The following is a 20096-nucleotide window of genomic DNA, read 5'->3' on the forward strand; positions in this document are numbered from 1 at the left end:
TTAATTTTTTTTGTAGGTTTTTTTTTTCCTGCAGATAGATTTAACTTTTATTCTGGAACTTATAATTGGGTTGTAAGTAAAAATGAGTTTTCAGTTTAGGTGCAGGAGGTTTGGTCTGGTTTACCTTTTAGAGACTGCATAGAAATGCAGGCATTCACAATGTCTTTCAGATCCTTTTTCAAAAGCAGTCAAGTCAAAAGAGCTGTTCTTACCTTACAAGTTGTAGTGAAAACACTGAACACATTGAAAATTACTATCAGCAAAGTGCTGAAAGCCAAAATATGTTGTGAAGAAGCATTTCATCTTCATTTTCTGTATGAGGAACTCAGGAACTGTTGATAAACCTTAAAAAATCTATTTTATTACTGTCTATTTTTTATTCTTATTTTTTTTAATCTCAATTGTATTCTTGTAGTTGTGGGCATAAGCCATAGTTACAACAAGAATAATCTTCCAAATGCATCAATGATTTCTTAGTTTATTTTCTTAATCATAAGAACTGTGTTAATATAAGGAGGAAATCATCAGTCTCTCATGCAGTGTTTGACAATAAATAGGTGTTCTATATAGGTGTTTCCTTAGGTCTTTAAAGAGGAATGACATTCTCTTGCTCTGTATGCCATTCTCATTCTTTCTGGTCTTGCAGAGCAGTGCAAGTCTTGAATGTTTCAACACCAAATATATATAAAAGCTTAATTTTTTTAACCTGAAATGGCTTTTTTCTTATTTGCAGACCTGTTCACATTTTGTAACAGGAGTGAAGATTTGAGTAAGAAGCTAGCCTTTCCTCGTTTACTTTTCCTTCTTACCTTCCACAAACTCCTTAGAAGGAGTCTTCACATTCTCTGGTTCTCAGACTGCTTCTTGAGGCTTACACAAATATTTTCTCAGGACTCTGACTCGGTGTTCACTAAGCAGATGTTTGGAGCACTTTTTGCTCCAAATGAAAATCGGGTCCCCTGGTGGTCAGGGTAGCAGGATGTGTGCTGGGTCCTCAGCTGCTGCTCCTCAGCCTGGCACCAGAGCACAATGCTGCTGTGATCTGCAGTCTAAGCTGAGATTCTAGGTGAGGCACAGCTGTGGTGCAGGCACATGTTCCCAAACACCAGCTCAGTGACTGAGAGAGGAGAACAGCAGCTGCTTAAATCACTGCATTGGTATTCTTCTGTGCCTTCCTACCTAGGTTTGGGCTTGGACCTGTGAAGTATTTGGGCTTGGATTGTTTGTTCTGCACAAAGTTGAATTCAGATTTTAGATTGAGAAGACTCAATTCCAGGAAAATCTTCGAATAGTAATAACTGTATGAATCAAGAGTATTTTCTCTCTCTATAAAGCCTCTCCAAATTTGCTCCATGAAAACAGCAGCTGTTCCATGCTAGAATGCGTAGAATATACAAACTCTCCTAAATTCATAGGAGAATTGTGTGCACCTCTTGTCACATCTTCTCTTTCAGAGTCTGCTTTAGAGCTTCTTTTTCTGTGTGTTATTCCTGGAAGATGGATGGGTGGGCGCCAGCAGGCACTTATTGAGTGGAAAAGAACAGGGCCCTGTTTGGCATGCTGGTTTAAAAAAACAACAAAAAGCACAAAAAAAAGCGCCTGTCTTAAGGCTCAGAGAAGCTGCCACTGTTGCCAGTGGTTAGATGGTTTTTGGATGCAGAAAGGCATGTTTTGAACCCTTAAGATGTAGGTGAAATTTTACAGTTTGTAGAGACTATTTCTGTTTCAAATGTTAAATTATTTCTTGTAAAAAGCATAAGCTCAAATCCCTGAGGAAATCATGCACCTACAAAACCTGCTTGCTTCAGTATCATGAGAGCCATAAGTTTTAGTATTCAAGCTTTGAAGAGTGATAGTTTTTCCTAATGATTTTCTATTCCACACTCGGTAGAATTGGGTCCTCTTGGAGTACAGTATGCTGATGATTTACCATAAAGAGGATACAGGTGATTTTTTTTTCCTAATCTGGAAATTTAGAGAAGCCTAAAGCAGTTACTTGGGGCATTTTTATTTTTTTTTAGCTCAGAATTTCTAGGAAGGGGAAGGATTTTTGTTCTGCAGTTCTGAGCCCAGTTTTACTTTTCCAGACAGTAACTTTTTGGGTTACTTGATTGTAACTATAAAAAAAGTCAATATTTAGTAAATAAATAAATAAATGTGGTTGTAACTCATGGTTTTCTCTCCATGTTTTCTTCAGGATCTTTACAGAACCCGGTATACCTTTTAAAAAAGAAGCATCATTCGTTACTGAAACCTTCCATAACTCCTGTCCATGGTGGCACTCATTTTTAGATAGCTTATCTAACAGCTCACTTTGTTTTTCAAGGGAATTCTTGAACATCAAATATCTCATTGATCTTAAGTAGTTTTTAAACTGTTACACTACTAATACCTTATTGTCATATATCATAAACTGTCTTATAAACTATCTTATGCTATGCAGACTTTTTTCCTTGTGCTAGTGTATATAAAATTAAATACTTATTCCTCTTTTATAGTAGTAATTCTGAGCAGTCAACAGAAATCATCTTTAATTCATCTTTGTTCTGTATTTTTAGGTGGAGATAAGTCGAAGAGTGACACTAGAAGAGCTCCCCCCTGTCCTTGTTTTACACCTCAAGAGGTTCGTGTATGAGAAGACTGGTGGATGTCAGAAGCTTATCAAGAATATCGAGTATCCTGTTGATCTGGAAATTAGTAAAGGTAAAGATGTCTTCTTTAGCAGAAGTTCGCCCTGTTTTAGGAAAGGGTAATGTTAACTCCTTAGTGTGTACCTGTATATTTCAGTTCTTTTCTTTGCTTCCAGCTTTGTGCACAAGATTTCTTTTCCATGGAGGGTATTGCCACCTAGAAATGTAGCAGTTTTGTTGAATATCTTTTGTGCTTTTTTCCCTTCAAAAAAGAATATGTTTAGGTATCTGGAGATTCAGTCTTGACAAATCTGACATTGCCTATATATTAGTTTGGGCTACCATCAGGCAAAGAACATTATGGTAAAAGATCTTATAACCTTCGTCGCATCCTAGACATTGAGTTGGCCACATGAGGGCTTCCTGCAGACCTAAGGAGTAAGGTTTTAGGCTGATGAGGACAAATACTAGGAATGACCCCTGAATGAAGGACATGTCTATACTTAGGGCTGTTGCCAAACAATGCTACGTATTTTTATGTCAGATTTCATTCTCTTGGAAGTGGCAAATTATTGTAATAAACAGTGCCTGATGAAAGGAAATAGCCATTTTATGGAAGATACAGCCTGAAAGCAGGCTAGTGATGGATAAAGGTCTGTCTTAATAAATATCTTTAGAGCTGTAGGTTTTATGAAGGGTGAGAACTTGCATATATCCAGCATCTGAAGTTTGCAGTGTTAAATGCATTTTCTTTTCATCTCACAAGTTGTCTGTTAGCTGACCAGCTCAGGAAAAAAGAAAATTAATGACTATTCTTATATCAATATAATACATACTTTGTCAGTATGCTTATTATTTAATATTAAAATGCCTTAAAGAATGGATATTTGTAGAACTGGTTTATTCTGCCATCTCTGACAACAACAGTTGCAACATAACCTGGGACCTGAAATTGATTGTTGTATACATTTTTAGATGAGCTTTCTCTGTTTCTACTACTGTTGATTTCTGTTAGAAATAATTTATCTCTGTTGAAACTGGATTTCTGAATTTGCAAAATGTTGCCTTTGTGACTCTTTTTCTTCCTCCAGAGCTACTATCTCCTGGTGTGAAAAGTAAGATTTTCAAAGGCCAAAGAACCTACCGGCTCTTTGCAGGTATTTCATTTACGTGCCTCTTGTCCCTGTACTGCAAATACAAATTCTGCATGTAGAGTCCTAGAAACCTGGGTTACATAATATTTTCTTTTAAATTATGAACTTATTTTAAAATTGAAATAATATATGGGTGTCAGATTCTCTTATTCAGTGATTTTTTTGTGTGTGCACATACACCCCTGTAATGCTGTATCTTTATTTACGTACTGACTCCTTCAGCTTGAAACTCACACAAAAAGTTGTACAGTAGATCCACCCTGAAAAATAGCAGCAGCTGAAATATAGCTGCAGTGTAACTATGCCTAAAACATAACCCAACTTTTCAGGATCATGTCTCAGCTGTGTATAGCTGTCTGAATGCTGGCATTGCGTCCCATTGAATCCTCAGGATGAATATTGCTGGCAGTGTGTGAGTAGCATGCTGTGAGTGGAGAAGCTTATCTTGGAGGAGCTGATGATATTTGTGTGAGGAAATGATGTTTTTAAGAGTCTGCGATGTATGTGAAATACTTAAATTGGTAGCTAAGGTTGGAAGTTCACATAAGTATTCAGGAGCAGGATTTTCATACTGAACAAAGCAGTCTCTGGCAGTAACGAATTTCCTGAGGTTTAACACTCCTCCACAGTTTACGATTTGCACCTGCTTCTTTGTTGACATAGGAGAACATAATAAACTGGAGAATCCAGAGATTTTAACTTCTGTGTCACCAAACCTGTGCCAGCAGTGGTGGCCTTATGTGACTTGGTGATTTGGATCCACTTTTGTGACTGCTGAGGTTACAGAAGGAAAAACACATAGCTGGCTCTCGTGAACATTCAGAACTGTTTCTGGCAGTGTCATTTTTTTTATTGGAAGTGATTTTCCTGGGGTAGATTTAGAGACCCTGTTTAAAGTGACTTGAAGAAATGTGTTTGCACTCTAATTTTTTGTAACTTTCTCTATGGAAAAATACAGTAGAGTTTTCTGGCAACTGAGGAGTTCTCATCCACAGAAACTGAGCTTAGATGATCTGAACAGTTTAGTTTCAGGTATTGCTAACTATCCAGTGATTAAAATAAATGTTAGAACATGAATAATTCAGGATTTATTTTGTAAATTTCTAAGAACTTTGTCTCTTTGATGTTACTGTAAAATGTTTGGTCTTGTACAAGTGAGGAGAACTTTGGGGTAAGTTTGAAGTGTGTTTTAGGACAGAAAAGGCAGTTTGAATATTGTTTCTTAAATACATACTTTTGCCGTTGTAGAGTATGGCACTGCTTTCTGTGAGAGCTTGTTAAGTGCTCTGAGGAAGAGTTAAATGCAATTTCTTCCATGCATCCTTAGATTTACACGTGTAGAAGACCTCTTTGATTTGGAGGCATTGTCCACACGTAATGCTGAGAGCTCAGTATTAAAATTTGGGTTTGGTTTTTGTAAGGACTGCTGAGCCCTCTGTTCTGAAAACACTTTGGATGTGCAGATAATCGAGGAGAGAAGACAGTTTGGTGCTTTTGGAAGCAGCAGCGTTAGTAGTTAGATGTGTTCCATTCAAGATTTGAAGCAGATTACTGAGAACTAATGGGGAAAAGAACTAATTACTGAAAACTACATGGGGAAGTTGTAGATGGGTACTTCAACAGAGCCTGCTTTCAGAATAAAATTCTGGTGAGGGCAAAATGAATGAATGATCAATACTGGAATAATTGGCTTTATAATCGACATGATTTGAAAGTGTCCTGTTCTGCTGTGTAGCTTAATGTCCTCTGGTTTTTATCTTCAGATATTTTGTTGGCATATAAAAATGCTCTGCAGTTGTTTGCCTTATGGACTGCACTGTAGTCTTTCTTAATAGACTTGCTTAGAGTATAGACTGTAGTTTACTTTATAGGCTCTTATGTAGATTGTTCAGATTTATTCTGTTTTAATAAATTGCTTAATGCATTATGGCACTTCTCATTCTTAATTTGCTTCAGTGTCCTTCAGAATCGTTAGATTTGGCATGGTGGAGAGGCGTTATGTAGAACTGCCTGGTTGAATCATGAGTATGTTCTGAAGAAAGCAGAATGTAACTTTTATTCTGTGCTTTTATGTGGCCGTGGGTATTCACCGAATCATAGAATGGCCTGGGTTGAAAAGGACCACAATGATCATCTCATTTCAACCCCTCTGCTATCTGCAGGGTTGCCAACCACCAGACCAGGCTGCCCAGAGCCACATCCAGCCTGGCCTTGAATGCCTCCAGGGATGGGGCATCCAAAACCTCCTTGGGCAACCTGTTCAGTGCGTCACCACCCTCTGTGTGGAAAAACTTCTTCCTAATATCCAACCTAAACCTCCCCTGTCTCAGTTTAAAACCATTTCACATGCAACGCACGCGCTCATCACACATTTCTCTTCTCACAGTTGTTTATCATCATGGAAACAGCGCAACTGGTGGCCATTACACTACGGACGTCTTCCAAATCGGGCTCAATGGCTGGTTACGCATCGATGACCAGGCAGTGAAGGTGATCAATCAGTACCAGGTGGTGAAGCCGTCTGCAGAACGCACAGCCTACCTCCTGTACTACCGCCGAGTTGACCTGCTGTGAAACTTCTCCCTCTTACGCTGTGTGTGCAAGATACCTGCTTTGTAGAACGCCAACTATCACTAACTTTTTTTCCTTCTCCTGTAAATGCTCTTTTGAGTGAATCTTTTTTTCTTTTTCTTTTTTTTTTTTTTTTCCCTTGCAACTATGGGATAGAGTGAAAAGAGGAAACTACCGTGGGTTTGTGCACAACGTAGTTTGTGTTGACTTTGACTTTGCAGAATGGAGTCACTGGGTTGAAAGACTCGAGTCTCATGAATCACAACAATAAAAAAAAAAAAACTAAAAAAAAAAAAAAACCCTAAAAAAAAATCTGAATTAATGCTGAATCCTAAGATAATAAACAGGGGATTTGCATTTGATTCCCACTTTCTAATTGCGTAGTAGAAGAAAACCCTGCACCAGCAACAGAACTTGTAGATTTCTGTGAAAATGTTTTATCTTTACTTAATTAAAATAAAAAAAAAATAAAAAAAACTTTAAAAAAAAAGAAAGAAAAGCGCTCTCTGCTCCCCCAATAGTTTTTGATAAGTGGTAAAACATGAGCCAATGTGTATGAGGTGGAGATGGCCCTACGTGCTTCAAAAACGTACACACGTACAAAAAGCAGAGTTGCTGGTTCCTAATAGGAAGACACATTTTAATAATTGTGTGATGAGAAACTGCTTACGTACACATTGCAGATCAAATACTTGGAGTTAAGATGTTAGTCTATATAGATGGGTGATTGTAACTTTATTGCTATTATGAAATTTCAAACTGCATTTATGCTTCTGTGTACATGAAATTTAAGAAACAAATGGGCAAAATAATTAAGATTGATATTTCTTTAAGTCTGCTTTGTTTAATTTTGCTGTCTGCTCTCCTATAATGTTGAGTTCCTAATTGTACACAGTTTAGTGATATCTAGAAGTATAAAGTTGTCGCCCATCAATAAAAGTCACAAAGTTGGTTTAAGGTGTGTGTTTGTGTGGGTTTTGTTTGTCCTCCACTGTATATTCTAGCCTTGAAAACGCCTAAACATTGCCTCGTGACTCTTTTTATGGGGTGCAGGTGGTGTTGCTCAAATGAAGTGCAGATGTTTTTTGTCTTTAACGGCTCCTTGGAACTTCAGAAGTGTTCCTATTTACACTGAGGCGTAACCAACCTCAGAGGAGAGGCTGCAGCCCATGGGGAGTGAATCCTCCGTATGTCCTACATGAAGGGCTGGCAGGGATGCCGGCCTTAATGGCTCTATGGAAAGTGATGTTAGGTTTTTCAAGAGAAAGGAAGCAGCTCTGTAAGTTGCCTTAGGTTGCAACACTTGTCTGTTGACGTGGGCTTCCCTCTTGTGTTTTCTGCCCAAACAAAGCAAGAATTAGTCACCTTAGAAAAGACAGGAAGCTTATTCATGGCTGCTTCCTGAAAAAGAGTAAAGTGATGGTGAATCCTGGATGCATTTACCACGCAGGGCTGTGCTGGTGCATGCGTAGCTCCTGCAGCAGGAACCAGCAAGCTGCTGGGGCAGGGCAAGCCCAGCTGGTGTGTAAGGGACTTTTCTATGCTGTTCTCTTGTAGGAATGACTGTGCTGCTCAGTTGTACTGCAGAACTCCTATTTTTGTGCTGCCAGAAGATGGAGGACATTCATCTGGTGTTCATCTGCATCTCCAGCAGTTTGTGAAATGGGTGTTTCTGGTAACACTGACTTGCTGTGCTCCTCTTACCATTGCAGCGACCGCTTCAGAGACACAGCAGCAGCAGCTTTGTGCAACAATTCATCTTGCAGTGCCATGGCACCATGGAAAGTGAGGATTTCACGCATCCCTACGTTCCAGCAGAAGGGGCAGGTGATCACTGGTTGGTAGTGGGTCCTTGCAGCAAAGGATGTCCTTGCACCCCCCAAGTGGGTCCTTGGTTTTGATCAGTGTCACCTAAAACTTTGAGCTTGTGGGTACAATGCCAGATACCCCAAAGCTGTTGTGTTGAGAAGAGACCCACAGAGGCCCATTGTCTATATTGTCTCCAAACTAAGGAGGTGTTAAATAAATGGAAATGGAAAATATCGAAGAAACAGAGAATGCTGTAAAAGAAGGAGCTCTTGTCTTCAGAAGGAGCTGCAGAAGTGCACTTTGCTCTGTCTCTGCATTTGGTTGCTACAGACAGGTTGCAGGTGTTGTTAATTATGAATGAGTAATGGCCAAGTGTGAAGGCAAGCATTGAAATCCTCGGTAAGGAATGGAGGTTGTTCAGATGGTATTAATTTCTTTGACTTTCGGTAAGGGTGTTACGAATGCCCTTGTTGCTAAAATCTGTCTTTCTGCAGTGTATTACTCAAAAGGGGAAAAAGCAGTACGAGCCATGGGGCAAGTCTGATAACCACATAACACCACAGTTTCTTTTCCTTATTAAATCCTTCCAAACTTTGCAGCCCTCTGATTATTTGCTGTGTGTCTGCAGTTACATAAAAGAAGGAAAACCACCCCAAACCTCCCCCCAAATGAGAAACATTGGCTGAGATGCTGTTAGAAAAATCTCAGAGCATGAAACAGGAACGGTTTGATTGGGCTGGGGGAGAAAGTCTTCCAATACCTGGAGCTCTCTGGGGACAGGAGTTGTGCCTTTCGTTTTTCAGTTATCTGAGAGATTGTAGCTCTTAATAATTAAATAATTTGTGCTTCTTTTTCACTTACTGCCAAGCAGATCCCTTCTGATAGGGCTCTGCCATGTGTACATGTATGCAGACCACTGCAGAGGGCAGTGGTGGCACACCCGGATGGTTCCACGTGTGAATGACTCCGTGCATCTGAATGTAGCTCCTATGGCACACTGTGAGTGTTCCCAGGGTGTTCAGGGGTTCCTGTGTTACAATCCTTGGCTTTTACGGCCTGAGGGATGCGGGGAGAGTTTGAGCAAGTGCACAGAGTGGGCTCGGTGGTTGTGGTTGCAGTTCACCTATTGTGGGGTAGGATCTCTGAAGATGAGGGTTTGGTTTATGCTTCTGAGCTGGTTTGGTCTGAAGATCTCTACTGGTTGCTTCCTTTTTGAAAGGAGAAAAAAGGGGGGTAAGTGGAAATAGAAAGAGGGGGATAAGGGGGGTAAACAGGAAAGAAAAGGAGGAAAAGTGGAGGGGGGGAAAGGAGGAAAAAAAAAAGAAAAGGACAAAAAATGGAAATTATAGGAAAGAAAATGAGAGGGGAAGAGGGAAAAGGGGTAATAAAGAGAAAAGGGGGGAAAAGAGGGAAAGTTGACCCTCGCATTCGGCAATCAATATCCTGACATCTGTGGCTTTTCTGCTCGTTTCTTCATTGAGTGTCATCTTTGTTTGGCCATTGGCTGTATAGAACAGAGTTTGAAGGTTCGAGATGTTTTCTCTTACCCCTGTTTTGCCCCAGCTGTGTTATCCCACTGCAGCCCTCAGTGCTGGAGCCAGACATTGCAGGTCGGTACCATGGCTTTGGGTCTGTTCCCCATTCTTCACTCTGCTGCAGTCCTCGTATTGCTGAGCTCGTATTGGAATAAGAAATAATGGGGAATTTAGGTTGAAAACCAAGACGTGCTGTCTGCATGTTCAATTAGGGGTGAATAGTGAAATCTGTGTCTCTCCCTATTCACTGGATATTACATTAAAAGCGTCCTCTCCTAATATGTACTTACATACACAGCCTGCTTTATGTGGCTTTTACCACACATAAAACTGAGACGTTATAATCAAGGCTGTAATAACGCTGAGTGATTAAAAGTAACTTCTGATTGTTTTGGCTTTAGTTGAACGTAGGACCTGAAAGTTGCTGACTTGCAACAAAATGGGATGAATGGAAGCTTCATTTGGAGATGCACTCATCCCTGAACTCTGCTGGGCACGGGGAGACTGCATGGGTGTATGGTAGCAAATGCACAAAGCACCCTGCATGGCATCGGGGCTGATGGAGGATTGACATAGGATGGGTGAGAACTGTGAAGGCCTCAAGTTGGGCTGAGTGAGGTTCATGTTGGATATTAGGAACAGTTTCTTCCTCTGCAGTGGCACAGCTGCCCAGGGAGCGATGGAGTCACTGTCCATGGAGGTGTGCCAGAGCCACGAGGATGTGGCACTGAGGGACGTGGGCATGGTGGGGTGGGTTGGGCTTGGGCTTGGTGATAGCAGAGGTGTTTTCCAGCCTTCATGATTCCGTGAATAATTGCCAATAGGAATGTCTGTGGAGATGACAAAATGCCATGTTCCTGAGAGGGCTGGAAATAATGTGTGTGTTGCTACGTGAGAGGTTAAACGAGCAACTCAACTTTCTGGAAAGCACGGTGAGAAGCACCTCCAGAGGCCATGAGTCAGCGCTGCTGGAGCAGCAAGAGAGCATCAGGAGGATGCAGAGATGTCAAAGCAAAGCCCCATTTTGTCCTTACAGTGGCCCACGGTTGGGACAGCATCTCAACCTTATGGACACAAGCTACCCAAATGGCACCGAATCGCCTGTTGGGAACAATGGAACGTGTGCTGTCAGTTCGTAATTTGTGCTGAAATACTCTCAGTAAATACATTTGGGAGAGCAAGCAGCAGGGGTCTGGTGTCTGTACCAGTGGGAATGAGTGGGGACACTGGGACATGTGTGACTGACGTGGTGAGTGGGCATGGTGGAGCGCGCTTGGTGATCTCAGTGGTCCTTTCCATTCTATGACCCAACTGCACTGGGGGTTAAAAGCCACAGCCCAGTGCTGAAGATCCCCAGGCGATGAGAATCTGCTGCTGCTTCTGCAGAAGTTCTTGGGACGACGGTGCATGAGGTTAAATCAACAGTGGTGTCCTGGACGTGGCTGTGGGGGTATCGTTTCAGGGGGAGATCTGCTTTGTGTGATAATGAGCAGCTTTGATAAAAAATCGTGCTTAGTGGCAGAATCTTAGAAGCCCGTAAACTGTACATTGAATTGGCTGCTGTTTTGCATTAAGAAATGATTTGTTTAGAAGAATGGAAGGACTCTCTACCCCCAAGAACCATGCAGGAAGGACTGGGTGCTGTCGTGGCAGCATCCCACCATGGAGCAGCAGCTGCTGCACGGAGTGCTGTGATGCACTCATGCAGTTACTCACGGTACCACCTTGTTTTTCCTGTTTGCATGAAAAAATGAAAAAAGAAGAAGAAGAAGAAAAGATTAAGATCTTTTGCTCAGTCATTTCCTTTCGCAGGGTATAAAACCACGTTTCAACAGTGCATGTGGGGCTGACACCACAGGGAAGGATTGTGCTGGGAGGCTGTGCTGGGCTCTTGGGGCATCCTGCAGCAGAGGTGAGCTTGCACGATGCTTTGCTTGCTCCTGCTGTTCTTGCTGGCAGCTGTGTTTGTGTGCAGGGTACGTCAGCGCTGGGTGAGCTGTGGGAACGGACCTCAAAGAGATATAAATCTGCCTTTGCCCAGCCGATGCCCAACTGGAGAAGAAAAGGAGTGACGCTGCCTGGCTGGGGCACCGCTGGGCTTTTCCCATGGAGTGCTGGGAATTGCTGAGCCAGCAACCGGGAGGACGTAGCTGGCTTCTGTCCCATGCAAAAAAAAACACCCTAATTTGGGTGTGTTTTTTTCAAACTCATCGCCACTGAACACCCGTGGCAGAGAGCGGGGCTGGGCAGCAGCTCTGCCTGCAAGCTGCCTGCAGGGAGAGTGAGGGTAACCCCGCTTATATGGGGCTGCTGCCTCCTTCTCCTCCTCCTCTTCTTTCTGGGTGTTGTGTTACAGCCTTTGGGAGGACGGTCCTAATTTTCCTCGCCCCAATGAGTGTCTTCCAACATCGGTGCGACGCGAAGCGACGCGACACTCCTCTACTCTTTGCTCCTGCCTCCTTTTTTTTTTCATTTTTTTTTCCCTCTATTTTTTTTTTTTTTTCCCCTTCTGTTTTACAGGCCGGTTGCCAAACGGGATGATCCGGAGTTGTCCTCTTTGCCTGGAGAGCATAAATACCACTGGGGAGCTCTGCGAGACCGCAGTTGGTGCTCGCTGCTGAGCCGAGGCTTTGCGTCCCCGCACCTCCCCGGGCTCCCTGCATCCTTTCCCTCTCCTCACTGAAATACTGCAGCTATATAATTTATTTCCCACCAGCAGGCTTGGAGGAGCAACTGCTTCCTGAGAAGTGCTCGGCGAGGTGAGTGCAAGCTTCTGAGCAGTGCTTTGGGGTGGGTGAGTGGGTGCGAGGAGTGCCTCTGCGCAGTCGAGTTGGCACAGTGTGAGTAACTTCTCCACTAAGCCATCTGAGCGTGTGATTTGCAAAGCGTGATGAAGGACTGATGTGCATTTATCTCTAATGAATGGGAAGGGCTCATATGGAGGGGAAATTGTCCAGCATAAGGGATGCTGCGGTAATTGGCTGCCCATAGGCACATCCATTCTGCTCCAGGGAGCTGGAGTTTGTGCGGCTCTGAAGTCCCATCTAGAAGGAATGTCACGGTGTTGTCACATGGTGTGTCTGTTCCCAGTGGGCTTTTCATGTGGTTTTGCATAGCATCTCACCCGCTTGGGCTCCGTGGGAGTGGACTGCAACGGCAGAGCCAGATGTTCGCATGTGGCCTTGGGGATGCTGAATCCAAAGAACTTGTCACCCCCCCCTTTTCTTTTGAAGCTGGGGCTGTTCTGTAAAGCATTAAATGTGTGCATCTCAGTTCCTGCATGAAGTGCATTAGGAGTTGGACTCGATGACCCTTATGGGTCCCTTCCAACCCGGGTTATTCTATGGTTCCATTGTGGCTTTCTCACTTGAGTTCTTTGCACAGGGATCAGTTTGACCCCAGGCGGGCTCCCCACTGCTTTGCTGCTTTTGGTGCTAGCACGTGTGTTTCCCTGCAGCATCAGCCTGTCCCACACATCACTCCCAGCTCCTGGGATGCTTTGGCTGCAGATGTTTCCCATATGGAGGAGCAGAGCCCACTTGTGTGCTCCCCGGGAGGCAGCTGAAGATCAATAGCTGTGTGAGGGTGAAGCAAGGACGTAATGAAAGGCAGAAGGCAGCGCTGCTGCCAGCCCCCAGCTCCTCTGCTCCCTGTGACATGCAGCTCCAGCCCTGAGCTGGGGAAATAGCTTTCTATAAATACTCATTTCCAAAGTCCGGTGCTGCTTTTTCACTTCGTCGGAGCCCAGCAGAAGCTCCTGCTGTCCCAGCTCAGACATGCCTTGCAAAGTATTTGGGAGCTGCTTTCTGCCGACTCACCCATTTCTGAGCGCTCCCAGATGTGTACCTGGCACCAACATCAGGAGCCTGGTGCAGTTAAAGGGAGGCTGCATAACACTGCTCCTAAAACCTTGAAAATAACAGCAGAGCCTCACTCAGCTGACTGTCAGCTGAACATTCTCCCTGAAAAATGTCAAATCTCATCCCAAAGGCAATGTGCTCTCCATCCTCCCTAATGAGGAGTTCCTAGTGCAGACTGGAGGCTCTGCCCCAGCACTGAGCTGGCTGAGCTCTGACACGTGGCCCAGTGGTTTTGCTGCACCTGGGCATGAAGCTGTTGGGGGGTGGGAGGGGTGAGCAGATGGACATCTGAACTCAATGAAGCTGAAATGTGAGCATCTCTCTGCTGCTTTCAGTTAACCTTTGGCATGGGGGCTCTTTCAGGTTGGATATTAGGAAAAATATCTTCTCCAAAAGAGTGGTTGGGCATTGGCACAGACTGCCCAGGGAGTGGTGGAGTCGATGTCTCTGGGGTGTTTCAGAACCACGGAGATGTGACGCTGAGAGACGTGGTCATGGTGGGATGGGTCAGGATTGGACTTGGGGATCTTAGGGGTCTTTTCAAGCATTTATTATTCCATGATTCTCTTTGCTCCCATCACCTCACCCTTTCCTTGGACGTTCCCTGCTCCTCACCTGCAGCCAAAGCATGGGAATTGGCTTGAACACCCCAAGTGAATAACACTGCTTGAATGACCCAATTTTAGGGAGGTGCAGAGCAAGATACAGGGAAGAACATCACCAGGAATAATGCACCATTTATTGCAGAGCTCCAGTCAGACCCAGCCGTGTTGGCTCTGCCCTGAGGCTCTGCGATGGGGCAGCAGCTGACTTTCCAGGCTGCCCTTTCTGTAAGTTCAGTGTTCACCTTAGATGGGTGGTGGGTATGGGCTCCTGTTTAGCCGAGGGCACCTGGCCAAATGAAGGGGTACGACAGCAGTGTATGTTGGCCATCTGTTCCCTCCTGCTCTACCTCCAGGGCAGGCTGCAGGGAAAATCGCCGGTGCTAAATGGCTTCATTGTACATGGTGGTGGCAGAGCATCTATTTTTGAACTCTTAGGGAAGTGCCTGAAAGTAGGAACTGTTGCTGGGATTTGGGTCAGACAGTCTAGCGAAGCGATGGCTCTGCTGCCCTGCTGTTAGAAAGTCGTGGAAAAGAGCACTCGAGGCTGGGATAGGAATGAGTTTAAAGCTGGGGTTGCCCCCGGGCCACTGAGCGTCTCAGTCTTTAGATGTGCCTGGGGACAAGGAGCTTGTGTTGGGATTGCTCTGCAGGAAACAGCAAGCAGCTGTTACCTAAACTTAGTAAATATATTCCTACGTTGTTCTACCACGGCAAGGGCTTAATGCTCTGCCTGCAGGCAGGCTGACAGCAGCTGGTTTTCATTCTGCCTTATTACAGTCAAAAGCCCCGAACAGGGACTTCTGCTCTTTTGTGTAGATGTCCTGCATATTTTCAGGGCTTCTTGATGGCCGTAGAGTTTTTCTACCTGAGCAAAGCAACTCTGTGTTGGCTGCTCTGCTTTGTCGATGCTGTTGGTTCTGGGGAAGAGGGGATTTGGAACTGTGTTCAACCCCGTGGCACTGGGCTGAATCTTCTTCTGGTTGCTCCTGATGATCTGGGTATGCTCTCAGCATATTTGTAACAGTGTTATCAAAACCAAATCCTGATGTAAAGGGCAGAGATAGGGAAGCTTTCTTCCAAACTTTAGCCTGAAGGAGAGGGATGCTGTGCTCACACTGTCTGTGCAGGTAATTATTGCCTCTAATGGATAATAAGGTTTGGATATTTGGAAAAAATTCATTCTCAGAGCAGTGAGGATTGGCAGAGACTGCCCAGAGAAATGGCGCATCATTATCCCTGGAGGCGGTCAGTGCAGAGATGTGGCACTAAGAGACATGGTTAGTGGGCATGGTGAGGATGGGTTGGGGTTGGACTACATGATCTTAGAGGTCTTTTCGAGCCTAATGATTCCATGATTCTAACTCTGCTCTGGAGGCTCTTAGATTCCCTCCTAAAGAGGCTGCAGAGCCATACAGCAGCCCGTGCTCCTTGATCTGAATAGAGCCAGCCAAGCTGCTCAAGGTTTATTAGACAGAATGTGGGGAGGGAGGGAGAGGAAGGGAGGAATTATTGGGAAATGGTAGGTGGAGCCTCACGGATCCAACATCTTGCCAGAAGGGGATGGGGATGAAACATAGTCATCAAACTGAGCAGGTCAGCCCTAGGAATGCCTAACCTCCTGCTCAGGAGAGGCTGGGTGCTCCGTCTGCTTTCCTCCTCATCATAACTCACCCACTGGCCATGCTCCCACCTGTCGTAACGCGCTGCAGCGGCGTCAGCGAGCACCCCAGTGCGTCATTTGCCAGCAGGAACAGCGAGCATTTGGAGTTACGATGACATTTCACATAAACAGCCACTTGCATGGAGTCTGGCAGCTGCTCGGCTGCAGTCTATTGGCAGAGCAGGGCCTCCACATAACTCCCGCTGCTCTCTGACCTCGGCGATCCGCCTCGTTGGGAATTATACTTTCCCTTTTGTTCAGATCTGTTCTCAACAACTGCTCTTGGGGGAAATAGCTTCAAACATCTCCTTTTGGCGTCTGCAGAGGGTCACTGATGGGGTTATTCTGGGCTTTGCTGGGTGTGCCCCAGTGCCTTTGGTGGATGAGCACCCAGCGTTGTGCTTGAGTGCTTCCCAAGCAATGCTCCCAACCCAGCACCACTGGGGAAATAAACTGAATTCCCATCACCCCTGCTGGTGCTCGGTTCTACTGGCCCTTGAGCAGAACGATAACACTTTATGCATCTTTTTCAAGCAAAAATCTTTGTTGTGTGGCTTCCTCAGTGGGGATCATACCAAGAGCTTCTGTTCTCACTGCCTGTTTCTCCCTCACATCCAGATCTGTGCTGAGCCACCAGAGACCCTGAAAGGAAACCCTTCTGCTGCCTTCATTCTACTTCTGCCCACTGTAGAGGAGCCATGGATCCTGCCCTGCCTTGGATCCTGCCTCTTGGATGTGTCCTGCTCCTGGCAAATGCAGCCCACTGCTTTATCTTGCCCAACTCAAGTCACCTGGAGAGCATTTTGAGCAAGTATCAGGATGGGGAAGCTCACTCCAGATCCAAGAGAGCCATTTTGTTTTCAGACCGACAGGAGATATTGATGCTCCACAATAAACTAAGAGGTCAAGTGTATCCATCAGCCTCCAATATGGAATACATGGTGAGTACAGCTTCTGATGCCTAGCTTTATTTCTGGGTTTTTTTTGTTTTGTTTTGTTTTGTTTTGTTTTTTTGGTCATAGTGCAGGAGGTGCAAAATTTCCTCTGAAGTTAGCTTTTCTCGAGAGATTTCCTGGTGCTACTTCATTCCAGAGTGAGCGATGCTTTAGATCATTGGGTTGTTTTGCTTGGAACAGGCAGCAATAGGGTCATCTAGTCTATCCGCTTCATAGTTTCAGGACTGGTTCCATTATTCATAAACTAACGTCTGGCCCAGCCCTGGACACATCTCCAGTGATGGCAATTCCACAGCTTGCCTCAGCAGGTTCTTCCATTACCTTAATGTCATAAAAGCATGAATTTTTCCCTACTATTTAACCCATGTTTTCCCTGTTAGGGCTTTCATATCATTGTGACTGGTGTTCTGGGATGGCATGTCCGTGACACTGTTGGGGATCTGCTCAGCCCTCAGGCCAGCAGTGCTCAAAGGATGTGATCTTTGAGGTCCCTTCCAACATAATCCATCTGATCATTCCTTTCTGTGATTCCTGTGTGGCTCCATCTGCAGAGCTCAGTCCCTGGAAGTTGCTGGCTCGGCTCTGGGGAGCTGAGAGGTGGATGGGTCAGCGCTATTGGCTTTCTGTAGCTCAAGAAACCAAAATAAAAGTTTGGTCACTGGATTCTCCCACTTCAGAGGGAGAACTTAGAAGTATTGGTATGAAACATGCCTTTACCGTCAACAATTCAGATGAATAGTTTTTTCTCACCTGATGCCAGAGACCCTACTTTGAGCTATTTTAGACAAGCCCTCCAAATATTGTGGGGCCAGAAAATGATGTAGGCAAATAATTTTTTTGCGTGTGCTCCTTTTCCCAATGTGCAAATATAGCTATGACCGAAGCTAGCCTGACTTCAGCCATGTGCTCCTGCTGACAGATTGGATGAGTAATGATTTGCTAAGACCGCGTTTAAAAGGGTAGAAGAAATAGCACTCGTAATGCGAAGTCGCTTGCCAGCTGTGCTGAAATGAATACTGCAAATGGAAAATTCTCCCTGTAGTGACTGCAGGGAAAAGAAAAGGAGAAGAGCGAGCAGAGGACAGTAGGGAAGGATGATTGTTCTTCAGTGGCTTCCCCTGAGCGGTCGCACCGCTGGTGCTCCATCCCATGTCAGAAATCACATATCTTTCTAAGAACCGCTGCCTTGTGCTTCTCCTCCTCAGCGGGCACCCATCCTCCAGCAGGCAGCCTGAAGGATGCTGCCAGAGAAGAGGTGATTTGATTAATTTCCAGAGAGTAAACACGAGGCATGAGAAAGCCAAGCGTGTTTTGGTTGGCTCGGAGGATCTGAGAGGGCTGCAGTTGTGGACTGCCCACTGGCCAACTGCTATTTACGCTCGCAGCGCGGTCGCGCTTTTATGTTTGTCTTTGCTCAGTGTGCTTTTCTAGTGGCTTTATGGCCGATTGAGGGCAAATGAAAGGGCCCTATATGCTGCGAAGAAAGAAGCTGAGTATACGACGGTGCTCCTTGGAAAGGCTATAATCAGTCTTTCATGTCATCGTGTTTATCCAACGTTACTTGGAAATGCAGCGTGTATTCTGAACGTGAATTTCACTTTAATCCTTTGTTCTGCGTAGGACATTTCTCATTTGGACTTGTTTAAGGTGATGGTCTGTCTTTAGCACCGTATATAAACCTTTCTCTTTCCCTTTGGAGCCAGCGTGGACCGTCACAAGCGATGTGCTGCACTTATTTGTAGATAATGAGGTAGAATGTGTTCCTGGCCATCAGCCTTCACACGCTGCTTTGTGAATGTCCCAGTTCTGTACCTGATGCATTTAAGCAACAAAGGGAGCTAATATAAACCAGGAACGAGACATATTTATCTACTACTGTATGAGCTTCAGCCAGAGGGGGCTATTAGTAAGAAAGCAATGCACAGTAAGTCCCATGACTCACCCAAGGATCAAAAGAGTTACTGCATATGCATATAGCATAAAGGTAAAGTGGAGGGAAGGAGTGGAGAAACAGTTTTGCTGCTGGGTTTGTATAATTAATTAAAAGCCAGCACATATATTCAGCGTTGGTGGAAAGTGAAGTACAGACTTTGTCATAGGCCAGGTGTGAGCAGTGTTTATCTTCCCAATGTAGTTGCTCAAACCCTACAGCAGCTCTGTGAGCAACACTTCCATTGTGGCTTTGGAGTATGTAAGAGTGGTGGGCAGGAGCCAGGACCAAACTCCTTGTTAATGAACCCAGAGTAGAAAGAACACAACAGTTCCTAAGACACCCTGACCTTTTCAGATGGCTTTCAGCAGTGATGAAAGGCAGAAATCTTTCCTCTTGTGGAAGCCCAAAGACAGATGGTTAAAACAAAATTGTTCTCAGTACAGACTGTGGGAAGAAAAAGAGTTCTTTGTGTATAAGGTATCCGTTCATCCTCTTAACAGTAGGGTAGATTATAGGATTATTGCATTTTAAGATATGGATGCAATGTATATATTTTACATGTATGGTGCATACCAGATTTTGAAAGTCAGCTTCAGATCTGCAGGAGTAAGAAGGAGAGTCCATGCACTAAATCACTCGGAATCCTGTGTACCAACAGGCTCTTAGAAACACCTGCTTGAGAAGTCAGTGCAATGGGCTGGGTGGGTGTCTTCAAAACAAGGGAGCTGTTTGTGATCAGAGTGGTCTGATAGCAGAAAGCCTCAATGGAAAAGGGGAGAATTTGAATGTAATTTTACATAACCCAATGCTTAGAATAATTTCATGCCATGTGTTGTCCCTCAAAGAGTGAGAAGCTGCTTTGCCAGACTGTTGCAGAAGGGATGTAAGGGACTGAGTGTAGAACACACCGCTCCTCTGGCTTTGGTAGTCTTCATAGATACTGCTTTGAATATTGGCATAAAGAATTCTTGCAAGAGTAGCTGGGAAAGTCTGAAATCTTTATTTTATTTTTTTTTAATGTTTATTGCTCTGAAATTATTCCAGGCTCCCGACCGCATTCACGTCTGAGAAGAAATAGGCAAATAACAGCTCTAATTTAAATGGGATGGCTTTGTAATCTGATGCCTGCAGAAATGAGCTTCTCTACTCACCAAGCACAAAGCCATGCAAAAACGTAGCTCACTCCCGATTGCCTGTCGAGTGTCTTTTGTCCAACCTCATTTATTCTATCCATAGGCATCAAAGGAAGATGTAACATATGTTCACATCAATTTCCATTTAATAGCCTATTGCTCATAATGTCTCTGCATTAAATTAGGAGACTTGGAATGCCTCCGCCTTTGAGGCTGCAGGGAATAGTGCTCTGCTAGAAAGTCTGAAGTC

General features: G+C 44.4%; 2 protein-coding genes across 3 annotated transcripts in view; both read left to right on the top strand.

Moving 5' to 3' along the window:
* USP10 (ubiquitin specific peptidase 10) overlaps positions 1–7312 on the top strand; it is a 45597-nt gene extending 38285 nt beyond the window's left edge. The window contains exons 12-14 of the mRNA NM_001006130.2: positions 2559–2703; positions 3722–3787; positions 6171–7312. Coding sequence (NP_001006130.2) covers positions 2559–2703; positions 3722–3787; positions 6171–6358 — 399 coding nt within the window. The 3' untranslated portion in view covers positions 6359–7312. The remainder of the gene's footprint in view (positions 1–2558; positions 2704–3721; positions 3788–6170) is intronic.
* Positions 7313–12299: 4987 nt separating this feature from the next.
* The window catches only part of CRISPLD2 (cysteine rich secretory protein LCCL domain containing 2), a 28294-nt gene continuing 20497 nt past the window's right edge, over positions 12300–20096 (top strand). For both annotated transcript variants that reach the window (XM_025154302.3, XM_040707241.2), the window contains exons 1-2: positions 12300–12458; positions 16443–16765. In XM_025154302.3, the coding sequence (XP_025010070.2) occupies positions 16523–16765 (243 nt within the window). In that variant the 5' untranslated portion in view covers positions 12300–12458; positions 16443–16522. The remainder of the gene's footprint in view (positions 12459–16442; positions 16766–20096) is intronic.

Source organism: Gallus gallus, chromosome 11 (genome assembly GCF_016699485.2).
Source record: "Gallus gallus isolate bGalGal1 chromosome 11, bGalGal1.mat.broiler.GRCg7b, whole genome shotgun sequence".
NCBI classification, from domain to species: domain Eukaryota; kingdom Metazoa; phylum Chordata; class Aves; order Galliformes; family Phasianidae; genus Gallus; species Gallus gallus.